Here is an 11,533-nt window from a genome sequence, read left to right on the forward strand (position 1 = left end):
GCTACAGTATGTGGGATTCCCAAGTTCTCCCGGAATCTGATGGCCAGGATCTTCAGTGGACGCCCAGCCCAGAAGGGCACCAACCCCTGGATTGCTATGCTGTCACACCTGGATGGGCAGCCCTTCTGCGGGGGCGCCCTTGTAGGTAAGGAGAAGGTGGAAGGGGTGGGGGACCCAGGGTTAGAGGGAGAGAGTAGGGTGGAAAGAAAGGGACTCTACCCACTTCCTGGAGACTGACAAGGTTTCTTCACTGAGAATCTTGCACACTAGTAGCAGGGTCCAGAGGTACAATGTGGTAGAAAGAGCCCTTAACTGGAGCCAGGGGATGTGTGTTCTGATCTGGCCGGCTCCTTCTGTCAGCAGCACCTTCTGAGCCCTGGGCAGTCTCTGGCACTGAAAGGGGTTAGGGAATCCGACCCTCAAACATGGATCCCAACACAAGGCACCTACATGTGACTCACAGTCAAGGTGTGCCAGTGCTGTGGGACCAGAAAGAACCAGAAAACCCACCCTCCAAGAGTCGGAGAAGGGAGTTTACAAAGGCCTTGAATGCCATGCTTGGGAATTTAGATTTTATCCTGAACATTGCTGCAGGTTTTATAAGCATCTTCTGGGAAGTTCTCACCTGAGACAGCAGGGATTGAAAAAAGGGTGACTCTGGAAGCCAAGAGTCCTGTGAGGTGTCTATGGCAATAGTAGGGAGGGAAGGCATTAACTTCAGAATAAGGACAGAGGATAAGGGATAGACACGAGGCAGATTGAAAACCACCGGGAAATAGTCTTGTCAGAATTTTGTGATGGACTGAATGTGGTTGGGAGTGGGAATGAAAGCAAGAAAGAAATGGTTTATGGCTTTTCCTGCCACAGTTTGGTCCAGATGATCTAAGGTCCATCCCAGCTCTGACATAATAAAAATTAATAACAATCTCGAGGCTCTCTGACCCCATCACAAGAGGAAGAAGGCAAGGATGGGTCCACCTCTGCCGGGGCAGCTCCAGGGCTGCCAGCCTCGCCTCACCCTGACCCACCGTCCTCCTGGGTGCATTCAGGTCAGGACAGCTCCCCGGCAGGGATCCCTGAGAAGGGGTACCAGGCCTGCTGAGGGCTGCGGTCCAGACATCCCAGGACATGTGAAATGGTAACCCAGCAGAGGGGTTGATCCTTTTATTTCCACAACCACAAAGATGAGCTGTCTCACTCTATGGAACCGCACAGAGAGTGAGGACAAGTTAAAGGGGAGCCTGTGGGGAGCGGGCAGGGGAGAGGACCACAACAAGAAGGGAGGAAGAGGCAGAGACAGGGTCAGAAGGATGAAGATAGAGAGACAGAAAGGACAGAGAGAAAACTAGAGAAGTGAAGAGAGATTAAGGGGAAAATAAAAGGAAACAAATACAAGAGGAAGAGAGGCTGGTAGGTCACAGACACCGGAGAGAGAGAGAGAGAGAAAGAGAGAGAGAGAGAGAATCAGGAAAGGTAAAGAATCAGGGAGGACCCAGAAAAGAATAAAGTGTCAAAAGAAAAGCAGAGAGGCAACGGGGAGGAGCAGACAGGGAGAGTGCAAGAGAGCGAAGACATTTCCAATTTTGTTAGAATGTGAGAAAAGAGATGGAATTAATTAAGAATTAGTTTTCTGAAGACTTTGAGTGTTTAAGTTCAATAAGCTTCAGTGCTTCATTGTATCTCCTACATGTTTATTCCCTGTACGTACGTTTTGAAAGGTGTCTGAAGTCTACTTCTCTACCCTCAGCCAAAGGTTTCACCCCACCTCACCTCCCCACCCCTCAATATAGCTCTCCTCATCTAGAATCTCTCTCCTCCTCCAGTCATTCAGTTTTGTAGATGGAGGGAAGTGGGAAGAGGGCAGAGGAAGCTGGGAAGGAGCTTAGGGACAGACAGTGAAAGTGCCCATTCAGTGCTCACCCTGAAGCCTGGGCAGGGGTTTCCCGGCTCAGGGACTCAGAGTTTGCAGAGCTGGGAAGCAAAGCCAGGTCTTCAGACTCACCATTGCACACCCTAGTTTCATCTCAATGGCCCAGAGCCCTGATCTGAGGTAGGCTTCCTAATCTGGGGATCTCGTCCCACTTTATTCACTTGGAAAATTTGGCCAACAGCCCCTGAGTATGAACAGAGATCAAAATACCACCAGGGAAAGAAGGTGGCGTGTGTGGAGCTCTATCCAGAACCCAGTAACCGGAGTTCACAGCTGCTCCTGAGAGGGCCAAGTGAATCCTGGAACTTGCAACAGAAAGGGACCTCTACCCTGGACTCTGAACCTGCCCCGATACCCCCACCCCAAAGCCCTGGTGCCCTTCTTTCTGCTTTGCTCATCCCAGTATATCTCTGGGCTCAGCTATTTATGGGTTTGTCATCTGCTCCACCATGAAGATGAATTGAGGCCTGACTGTATATTAAGCAAAAGGCAGGAACCTGTCCATCAAGGGAAAGAGATAGCCAGGACACAAGAGATGTGCTAGGGTGACTGAGCATCAGGAGACCCAGGGTCTAGCCCTGGCTCAGCCACCAACCGGCAGGTTGGCCCTAGACATCCCTGCTCTCCTCCAGGCCTCAGAATCCATATCAGTGAAATGAGAGTTTTGGCTCAGAACAGTGGTTCTCAGCCCTGGTGACAGTAGAATCATCTGGGGGAAACTTCTAAAATGTATTTGTACCTGGGCCCCACCCCCATGATTTAGATGATCTGGATTTAGGCTCAGGCACTGTTTTTTGGGTTTGTTTGTTTGTTTTTCATTCCCCAAGTGATTCTAAATGTGTACCCAAAGTTGAGAAGCACCACGCAGAACAGTGCTTTTCAAACTTTAATATGCACAGGAATTACTTGGGGATCCATTAAAATCCTCAGATGTTACTACTGAATGCAGATTCTGATTCAGTAGATCTGAGGTGGGACCTGAGAGTCTGCATTTCTAAAATCTCCCAGGTGAGGCTGACGCTGCTGGCTGAGAGACCACACCTTGAGTAGCAAGGCCTGAGGGGCAACTAGTGAGCACAAGGTTTTCTGTGGATACCCTGGGCCATTTGGAGTTCACCAACCCCATGGGTTTAAGGAGCCCTGAAATCATCATTGAAACACTCAGGCTTGGCCTGGGTTGGAATAGGCAAATGAGATCATAGAATAAACTCTTCAATTCAGATTAGGATCATGAGTTTCTGACCTGGGGCTGTGAAATGCAAGGGAGGCGGTGTCAATGGAGAGAAGTGGTCTGAAGGCCCTCAGCATGAGGCAGTGGAAGGCAGGGCAGGGCCAGGCAGGACGGTGTGTGTGTGCAATTCTGTTCTCAGGCTCCAAGTGGATTGTGACCGCAGCTCACTGCCTTCACCAGCCACTGGATCCAGAAGACCCAATCCTACATGACTCAGCCTTGTTCAGCCCCTCTGCCTTCAAAATCATCATGGGTGAGTGAGGAGCAAGCTGATTCCTGAAGCCACCTGTGGTTTGGGGTATGGGGCATGTCTACTCAGTCATCAGGGATGGTGACTAGTAGGATGAAAAATGAGCCAAGACTGGAGTCCAGGGACCTGAGTCCAAGTCCAAGGCTGCGATTCTCAGGCGGTGGGACCATGAGAAAGGCCTCTTTGAAGTCGAGGCCTCAGCTTTTATAATAGACCCCCATCAAGATAATTTCCAAAGATGCTTCAGACTTCTATGAATCTGTGGTTTCAAGTGAATCATACACAAACAATCCAAGCTTCCCCTCTCCTTTGTAAAATCAGGACCACCAGTGGATTCAGTTCTATTCATCACATACTTAACATCCTGACACTATGCCAGAATCTGAAGATGCAAGTTCCTGCCCACTAGGAGCCTACAGTCTAATAGAGGAATAAAATATGAGCACAGAGACCTCTCATATAAAACAGGAAGCAGTGAGCTATAGGAGAGGAACAGATAAAGTGCCAGGAGTTCACAGAGAAGAGACTTGTGACTGAAGAATCTAACTCAAGGATCTAAGAGGTTTCATGGCAGAATAACACATGACCCAGGCAAGGAAGGGTGACTGTATGGTTTGGACAAGTGGCAGAGGGCATTGAGTGAGTATTATAAGGTAATTGGATCAGATCATGAAGAAAGACAGAGTTCAGAGCCCAGGAGAATATGTGGGGAAGGGCAGGTAAGGTGGGATGACTTGGAAAAAGTAGAGGAAGGGCAGTATAAGGCTAGAAGCATGGGCTGGATGGAACAGGGGCTGGCGGGGAACAAGGCATGACCTTGTCCTCACGGTCCCATTGCTCTCATGCCTCATGTGCCTTCTTCTTGCCCAGGCAAGCACTGGAGGCGCAAATCAGATGAAAATGAACAGAGACTCAGCGTCAAAAACATCTTCCTCCATCCTCTGTATAACTCCGGCACGTTTGAGAATGATGTGGCTCTGGTGGAACTGTCAAAGAGCCCGGTGCTGAATGACTTCGTAATGCCCATCTGTCTTCCCTGGGGGCCACCGCAGGAAGGTACCCCTCCCCACCCATGATCCCCCTTCTGCAGAGCCCCTGGTGTCTCCACTGGACTTCTCCAGCATTGGTCTGGCTCTATTGCCAACTGAGTCAGCTGACAATGTTGGCGTGATTCCTCAGCTCCCTCCCCTAAAACAGCTAAGTCAGAACTGGTTCCAAGGCAGCACAAGTAAACAGGCAGGCTTGTTCAGTACTGTAAGAATTTTGTCAGCCAGGGTCCGGGTGGGAAAACAGAAACAGACTAGTTATTGTAACAGAGAGAATTTGACATAGGGTATTGGAGGACTGAAGAAGTAAAAGAGGAATGCTGAGACAGCAGAGATAGCACCTGCAGGAAGAAACCACCACTCCTGGGGCTGGGGGAACAAAGGGAAGAGGCTGGAGTTACAGAACCTGGGAAGTTTGGACACCACTGTTGGGGTGAGGATCCCCTGCTAGGGTGATGCCAACAGTAACTGTAAGTCTTCCTGGAAGCACCCCCTATTTTCAGGCCTCCTGACAAAGCAGATCTGCCATTTCAGGGTCTCATCCACAGCATCACAAAGCAGAGGATAGAAGGGTAAATTTGGAGCTGAGGGACAACAGCTTAATCCCCAGCACAGGCTCCAGTCCCTGGGCTGCCTTCTCCTAGTTGGGTGACCTGGAGGAAGCTGCTGAACCTCAAGCCCCTTACCGCTACACTGGGGATACCTGGGGGTGGTTGTGATGCTTAAAGGAAATAATACATAAACATACCCAACATAGTGTGAGAGTCCAACCCAGGCCAGCTGGCTTTCATTTTATCCTGTTCTGAATTCCGTGTCACAGCTAACCTCCTTTAGTGCAAAGAAGTTACTTTTTAAAATGGCTGAATGTATTCAGGGGAAGTGAGCCAACACGAAAGGCACAGATATGGCTCTGAATCATCAGATGCCCTGTGCCTACCATGTATCACTCAGTTTACATCAATTAACTTATTTAGTACTTATAAAAGCCTGGTGGGGTGGTACTGTAGTCTCATTTTCCAGATGAGGAAACTGAGGCTCAGCAAGGTGAAATGACTTACCCAAGATACAGCTTATAAGAAGCAGATCCGGGGCTAGACTCCCAGGTTTCCAATTTAAAGCCCAGTGCTGTGTTCAGTATCTGGGCTCTTTTCAAACGAAGAAATAAGTGCTCTATCAGTGCTCAACCATTTCCACAGTCCCTCGAGATCTGCCAACTTTATAGACTTCTAGGCTATTATAGCTGGGAGGGGTTTGGGAGAATACCAAATCCAGCCTCTTCACTTTATGGATGGGGAAACTGAGGTTCAGGAAGGGAGAGGGGGTGAGGGCTAATGGCAGCATATCCTATTGTGGATTAGGCTGGAATTTTTATTTATTCACAATCATTGATTGAGCACCTACTATGTGCCAGCACTGTGCAGGCATGGAGATACAGCCCTGAATAAGATAGGTAGGATTACTGCTCTCGTGGGGCCTAGGTTCCAAGCTAGTTGGGAGTGGGAGAGAACAGACAGTGAGACAAACCAGCTAACATCTCTTAGAAACCAATGCCTAAATCTCTGTGGCAGGTAACCTCCAACCCAGCATTCTTCCTCCCCACCATGCTGCCTTTCTCTGAGGGGGCAAACTCAGCCCTTCCCTCCACAGGCAGAGGATGATGGGGCTGCAAGATGCCACCCTCTGAAGACCCCACAGACAGCCTCTCTGTTCTCACTGTGTCTTCTTTCCTCCAGGGACCATAGTCATCGTCAGTGGCTGGGGGAAGCAGTTCTTGCAGAGTTTCCCGGAGACCCTGATGGAGGTGAAGTTCAATTTATCCCCTTCAGAGGGTGACACCTCTGCCCTGCATTGGACCTTCCCACTCCATAGCACCCCTGAGAAATTTGGAGGCTTGGGCAGAGGGAGGGGATAAGAGAGGTACTAGAGGCCCAGACTCACCTCTAAAGTTAAGTGGGACTTTGAATCCCAACAAGCCTGATCTGTTTGCTCTACATGTCATGGGGCTCTGATCTATAAACATTTTTCAATGTTTCTGTAGCATACTAAAGGCTCAATTCATGGAAATTCTTCCAGAAAATAGCAGGCTTGGACACCCCAAAAGGTGATCCATCTATACATCACAAAGACTGACATAACAGAGTAACCAAGATGGGCCAAAGAAGGGGCTTTGAGAGCTACAGTCCTTGCAGTAATGAAATTGACTCTTGCATTTAGAAGTTTACATTCTCCATGGATGCAGAACCCTTGAATATGAAGGGCCAACTGCATGAGTTACTCCATGTGCTTGTCTACACCTAGTATCGTCAGACCTTTTAATTTTAACCATTCTAGTAGTGTGTAGTAGTATTTCCTTGTAACTTTACTCTGCATTTCCCTAATGACTAATAGCGTTCAACATATTTTCATATGCTTATTGGCCATTTATGTATCTTCTTTAGTGAAGTGACTATTCAAATATTTGGGGGGGGATTTGTCTTCTTACTATTGAGATGTAGGGGTTCTTTATTTTGGATATAAGTCTTTCGTCAGTGTATATATTATGAATACATTTTTCTCAGTGACTGAAAAAAAAAAAAAGAGGAAGTTTACATTCTTGTCATTTCAGAAAAGAACACTGAACTAGGAGTAAGGAGCCATGGCATCAATTCCTGGCTCCTAGTAACCTGCTGGGTGATCTTAAACAAGTCATCTTGCCTCTCTCTACTGCAGTGTAATATCTCAAGCTGCAAAGTCACAGGCAACACTAGATGTCCTCCAAGAGCTGCCTGGCTCGGACATTCCCAGGCTCTATGACTGCCACAGCTAGCTCCTAAATCCTTCAACGTATGTTATTTTAACATACTTTAACATTTTGGATTTGCAACAACTATTTATCCTTTTAATCATTAACTCCCCAGTGTTTATTTGGTGCCTCGCATGTACCAGACATTGTGCTAGTTACTTGGTGTGCTGGGGGGGTAAAAGGACAGATCTGGCCCCTGGCCTCCTTGGGCTTACAGTCAAGTGGGAGAGAGAGAAAGCAGTTATCGATGTGATAGATGGAATGAAGAAGTGCAGGATGCTCCGGACTGTACAGCAGGGACTCTGACCTCACCCTAGGGGTTCAGAAGGGCTTCCCAGAGGAAACGACATTTAAATGATGCGTGAGCGATGGAGAGAGGTTAGTCGGGCCCTCGACAGTTTGCTGAGAATATGTGTTCATGACCTTTCCTTGCCCTGACTTCCTCTCCCCACTTTTCTGAGAAGGCCAAGGCCCCAGAGGGACCTAAATGCCTCTTGTCCCCTCCCAGCCAGGGTCGGCAGGAGTTGGGGTTTTGGGGGATGTAACCATTCAGTTCTTGGTTTGACTGAATGAGATTCATGTTTCCTCTTTTTATTCCAGACATCTACTCCAACTTTTACTCCCAAGCTGAGTCCAGGACAATAATAATGACAATACTTTTTACTTTTGTGTATCAATTTATCATCTCAATTCAAAATAATATTTCCTGAGTACCATCTATATTCCATGCTATGCAAGACATGTAAGATAAGATACTGGGACAGTATATACAGCCAGTGTCTGGAAGCTCCTACTCTAGTGGGGGAGAACGTAAGTGAATGCTTGCTGCAGTGTGCTAGCATGCAGTGCGTGCTGGCCCTACACCACCTACCAGTTATGCAGTGCTTGTCATTTATAGAGCATCTGCTCCTCATCTCCCCTTTGTACAACAGCTCCATGTGATTAGTATGTCAAATGTTCTGACTTCCATTTTTCAGATGAGGAAACAGTCTCAGAGGTCTGGAAAAGCAGTGACTAATTACGTGCCCCAGGTCCCACAACCAGTAATGGGAGGGGTGGGGAAATGAAGATTGCCCAGAGGGTTTGTGTACATTGCCATATTTGAAATAATGCATGTGTTAGGCAAATATTATTATCTCCATCTTACAGATGAGAAAAACTGAGGTCCAGAGAGGGCAAATTACATGCTCAAGGTCACACAGCAAATGCATGACTAAGACTGTACCAGAACATGGATCTGATTCTCCATTCAGTGTTCTTTCACCTGGACTGTAGGGCAGTTTCTGAGACCAGGTCTAAGGTAGACCCAGGCTCATCCAGGAAGGGGGATGGGAAAGAGTCAGCTCTACTGGTGTCAGAACAGCAGGGTTCCTCAGTCAAGAGTGGGGTCCAACAGTGTCCTTATGTTCCAGATCGAAATCCCAATTGTTGACCACCGCACCTGCCAGGAGGCCTATGCCCCACTGAAGAAGAATGTGACCAGAGATATGATCTGTGCAGGGGAGAAGGAAGGTAAGTCAAGAGGCTGGCATACATCAGGGCACTACCAGCCAGGGAGGGGCGCAGAGCCCAGGGATGGAAGGGCTGAAGACCTTGAGGCTGGTAGGCTGAGCAGCTGAGGCATGAGAGGAGCAAGGCAGAGGACGGGGAGGATGTCAGGAGAGGAAGGATTCCACTGGAGAAAATGCATCAGAAAGAAGAGAGCTAAATAAGGAATTTCCGTAATTCCCTTCTCCCAGCCCAACTTTTTCCCTGTGAAATTAGAGAGGCCTGCACCTGCGCTTTCTAAAATGAGGAGGCCTGACCTTCAACAGCTCAGAGCCCAAGTTTGTGTCAAATGGTCTGCTCCGCCCCCTGGTGCCCAATTCTCTGAACTACAAGTCAGTTGTGAGGAGAAAAGCTCCTCTGGATTTGGGGCTAGGGAAGGAGACAATTTAATCTGCATCTCTTCTTCCTCTAGGGGGGATGGACGCCTGTTCGGGTGACTCTGGAGGCCCCATGGTAACCCTGGATATAGAGAGAGGCCAGTGGTACCTGGTGGGCACGGTGTCCTGGGGCGTGGACTGTGGAAAGAAGGACCGCTACGGAGTGTATTCCTACATCTTCCACAACAAGGACTGGATCCAGAGGGTCACCAGGATGAAGAGTTGAATCCAGTCCTTCTTCCCCACCTCACCTGTCCGTGGTCAGTCAGCAACAGAGGATAATTATCTGATGCAAGACCCTCCTCGACCTACACCCACCTCATTCAGCCCATCTATTGCTGGCCACTGAAGGGGGCGTCTCAGCCCCCTTCTCACTCTCTTTAAAGAAGCAGAGTCGCAGAGTGGTCAGAATCCAGGATGTATCACTCACTGGCTTTGCAACACTGGGCAGGTGACTTCACGACAGTCAGTTTCTTCGTCCATATTACGGAAATGGCATACCTTACCTACCTCATGAAAGTTTGATGAGGATCAAATGAATATATACATAGCATTTAGCACAGTGCAGGCGTAAACTAAGTGCTCAATAAACATGACTTTAAAAAAAATTTAAACAAATAAACGTGACTTAGCAGAAGGCCAGCACATCCACCAGGTACATTAATTTCTCTTACAAACTCTGGCTGGGTCTTAGGGCTAATCAGTGTGTACGCTTCTCAACCTTCACCATTTCCTTCAGTCTGCCCCCATATGCTCTATGCTTCTTTGCTACCATGCCTTTTGGCCACCCCAAACCCCCTCCCAATGAAAAGGTAAAAGATACAAGGTTCTTAGTCTATGGAATGTCCTGTAGTGATGCATTTATGACTTTGATCTAGACACCAACTATGAGAGTGTCTGAGAGTAGCAGGGGCAGGGACTGGGGAGACTAGGAATGGTGAATTGGGAAGTCAGACAGCAGATTCTAGAACCAATTCTGGCCCCAGCTCCCTGTGACTCTATGCAAAGCCTTTCCCCTCTTCAAAAAGGACCCTCCCAGCTATGACAATCTAGGAACCAATGAGCCACTTCTCCCTGATGAGATGAGTTAAAGCCAAAATAACCAAAAGGCAAAAATTGCCTTAGGTTCAATAGAGCTTTAATGCAGACCACATACTGCAGCGACTGCAATGCCCACCCCTGCGCACCACACCCTGGTGCTGAAGGACGTGGCCCAGGCAAAGCGCTAGCCAAGGCACCTCTCCTTATTCCTAAGCAGAGCATCTGCTCAAGGCCCCAGCCTCCTTTTCTTCCTGGGAAACTGAGCTGCACAAGGTAGGCCCTGGGAGGCTAGATTCAGACCCCTGTACTCTCTCTCCGCATATCCGCAGCTGACCCTAAGCCACCATTCCCCTGGTACCTCACCCCTGTTCCTCATGCTAAACACCCCAGCCCTTCAGAGTCCCAAGTATTTCCCAAGCAGAATGCCTCTCCCCTCCAAGAGCCACCTCCTCTCTCAGGAAGCTTCCAGGGACCTCATCCCCTCCAGAGTGTTGAGATCTAAGCCCTTCAAGGGATCAGAAGCCCCAAGTCCTTGTCTTCTGTTCTATCAAATGTGCTCTTTATGGGGGATTTCAGTTCTTGACCTGTACTGCAGCTGTTGGACTGATTCAGGGTCTCTTACTGAAAGAAGATACTGAGGAGTGAGGACCTATGGATGCTAAGCCCCAGGCCAAACACTCAGGCACAGCAATTCACAGCCTGCCTTCTGATTCTCTGAGCATGTTATTCTACCTCTCTGTGCCCTGCTGTTTACTCTGTAAAGGGAAGATGGCAATGGCTCTCAACTGCACCAGGCATTTGTCAGGCAAACTGGAGCTCTATTTCAGACACCAAAGAGGAATTGCAATGCAAAGTTTTGGAATTGCCCTAATGCATTCCAAGCACCATGCCTTCCCATTTCACTGCCCCATCTACCAGGCTGTGCTGACTGCTATGGGGACCACCAAGATGATGCACACCTTCCAGGAGCTCCTACAGGAAGAACTGACACACACAGGTGAATACCATGAAAAGAATGAACTCTGTCAAGTGCGATGTGTTGGAGCAGCACAGAGGTAGAAGAAAGGCCATTACAGTATGGAGCCATTGGAGGAGAGGGCACCAGGAGGGTGTCCCAGAGGAGATGGTGTTGGAGCTGAGCCTTGAGGAGGGTGGGAATTTCCACAGGTAAGACAGAGGGAGGCCTTCCAGAGGGAGGCCTTCCAGAAGGAGGCCTTCCAGGACAAGAGTACATGTCCACTCAGGCTTTTACACTAGCTTCTCTCCCAAAAATAACATACCCAGTCGGATTCTGGGATTAGAACCAACATCTAGAAGAACTTTCCTCC

General features: G+C 48.5%; 1 protein-coding gene across 1 annotated transcript in view; it reads left to right on the plus strand.

The window, feature by feature from the left end:
* MASP1 (mannan binding lectin serine peptidase 1) overlaps positions 1-11,304 on the plus strand; it is a 65,083-nt gene extending 53,779 nt beyond the window's left edge. Inside the window, exons 12-17 of the mRNA XM_032482491.1 lie at positions 8-145; positions 3,301-3,414; positions 4,282-4,467; positions 6,191-6,258; positions 8,652-8,751; positions 9,200-11,304. Coding sequence (XP_032338382.1) covers positions 8-145; positions 3,301-3,414; positions 4,282-4,467; positions 6,191-6,258; positions 8,652-8,751; positions 9,200-9,390 — 797 coding nt within the window. The 3' untranslated portion in view covers positions 9,391-11,304. The remainder of the gene's footprint in view (positions 1-7; positions 146-3,300; positions 3,415-4,281; positions 4,468-6,190; positions 6,259-8,651; positions 8,752-9,199) is intronic.
* Positions 11,305-11,533: the final 229 nt, after the last annotated feature.

The sequence above is a fragment of the Camelus ferus genome, chromosome 1, assembly GCF_009834535.1.
Source record: "Camelus ferus isolate YT-003-E chromosome 1, BCGSAC_Cfer_1.0, whole genome shotgun sequence".
In the NCBI taxonomy this organism is placed as follows: Eukaryota; Metazoa; Chordata; class Mammalia; order Artiodactyla; family Camelidae; genus Camelus; species Camelus ferus.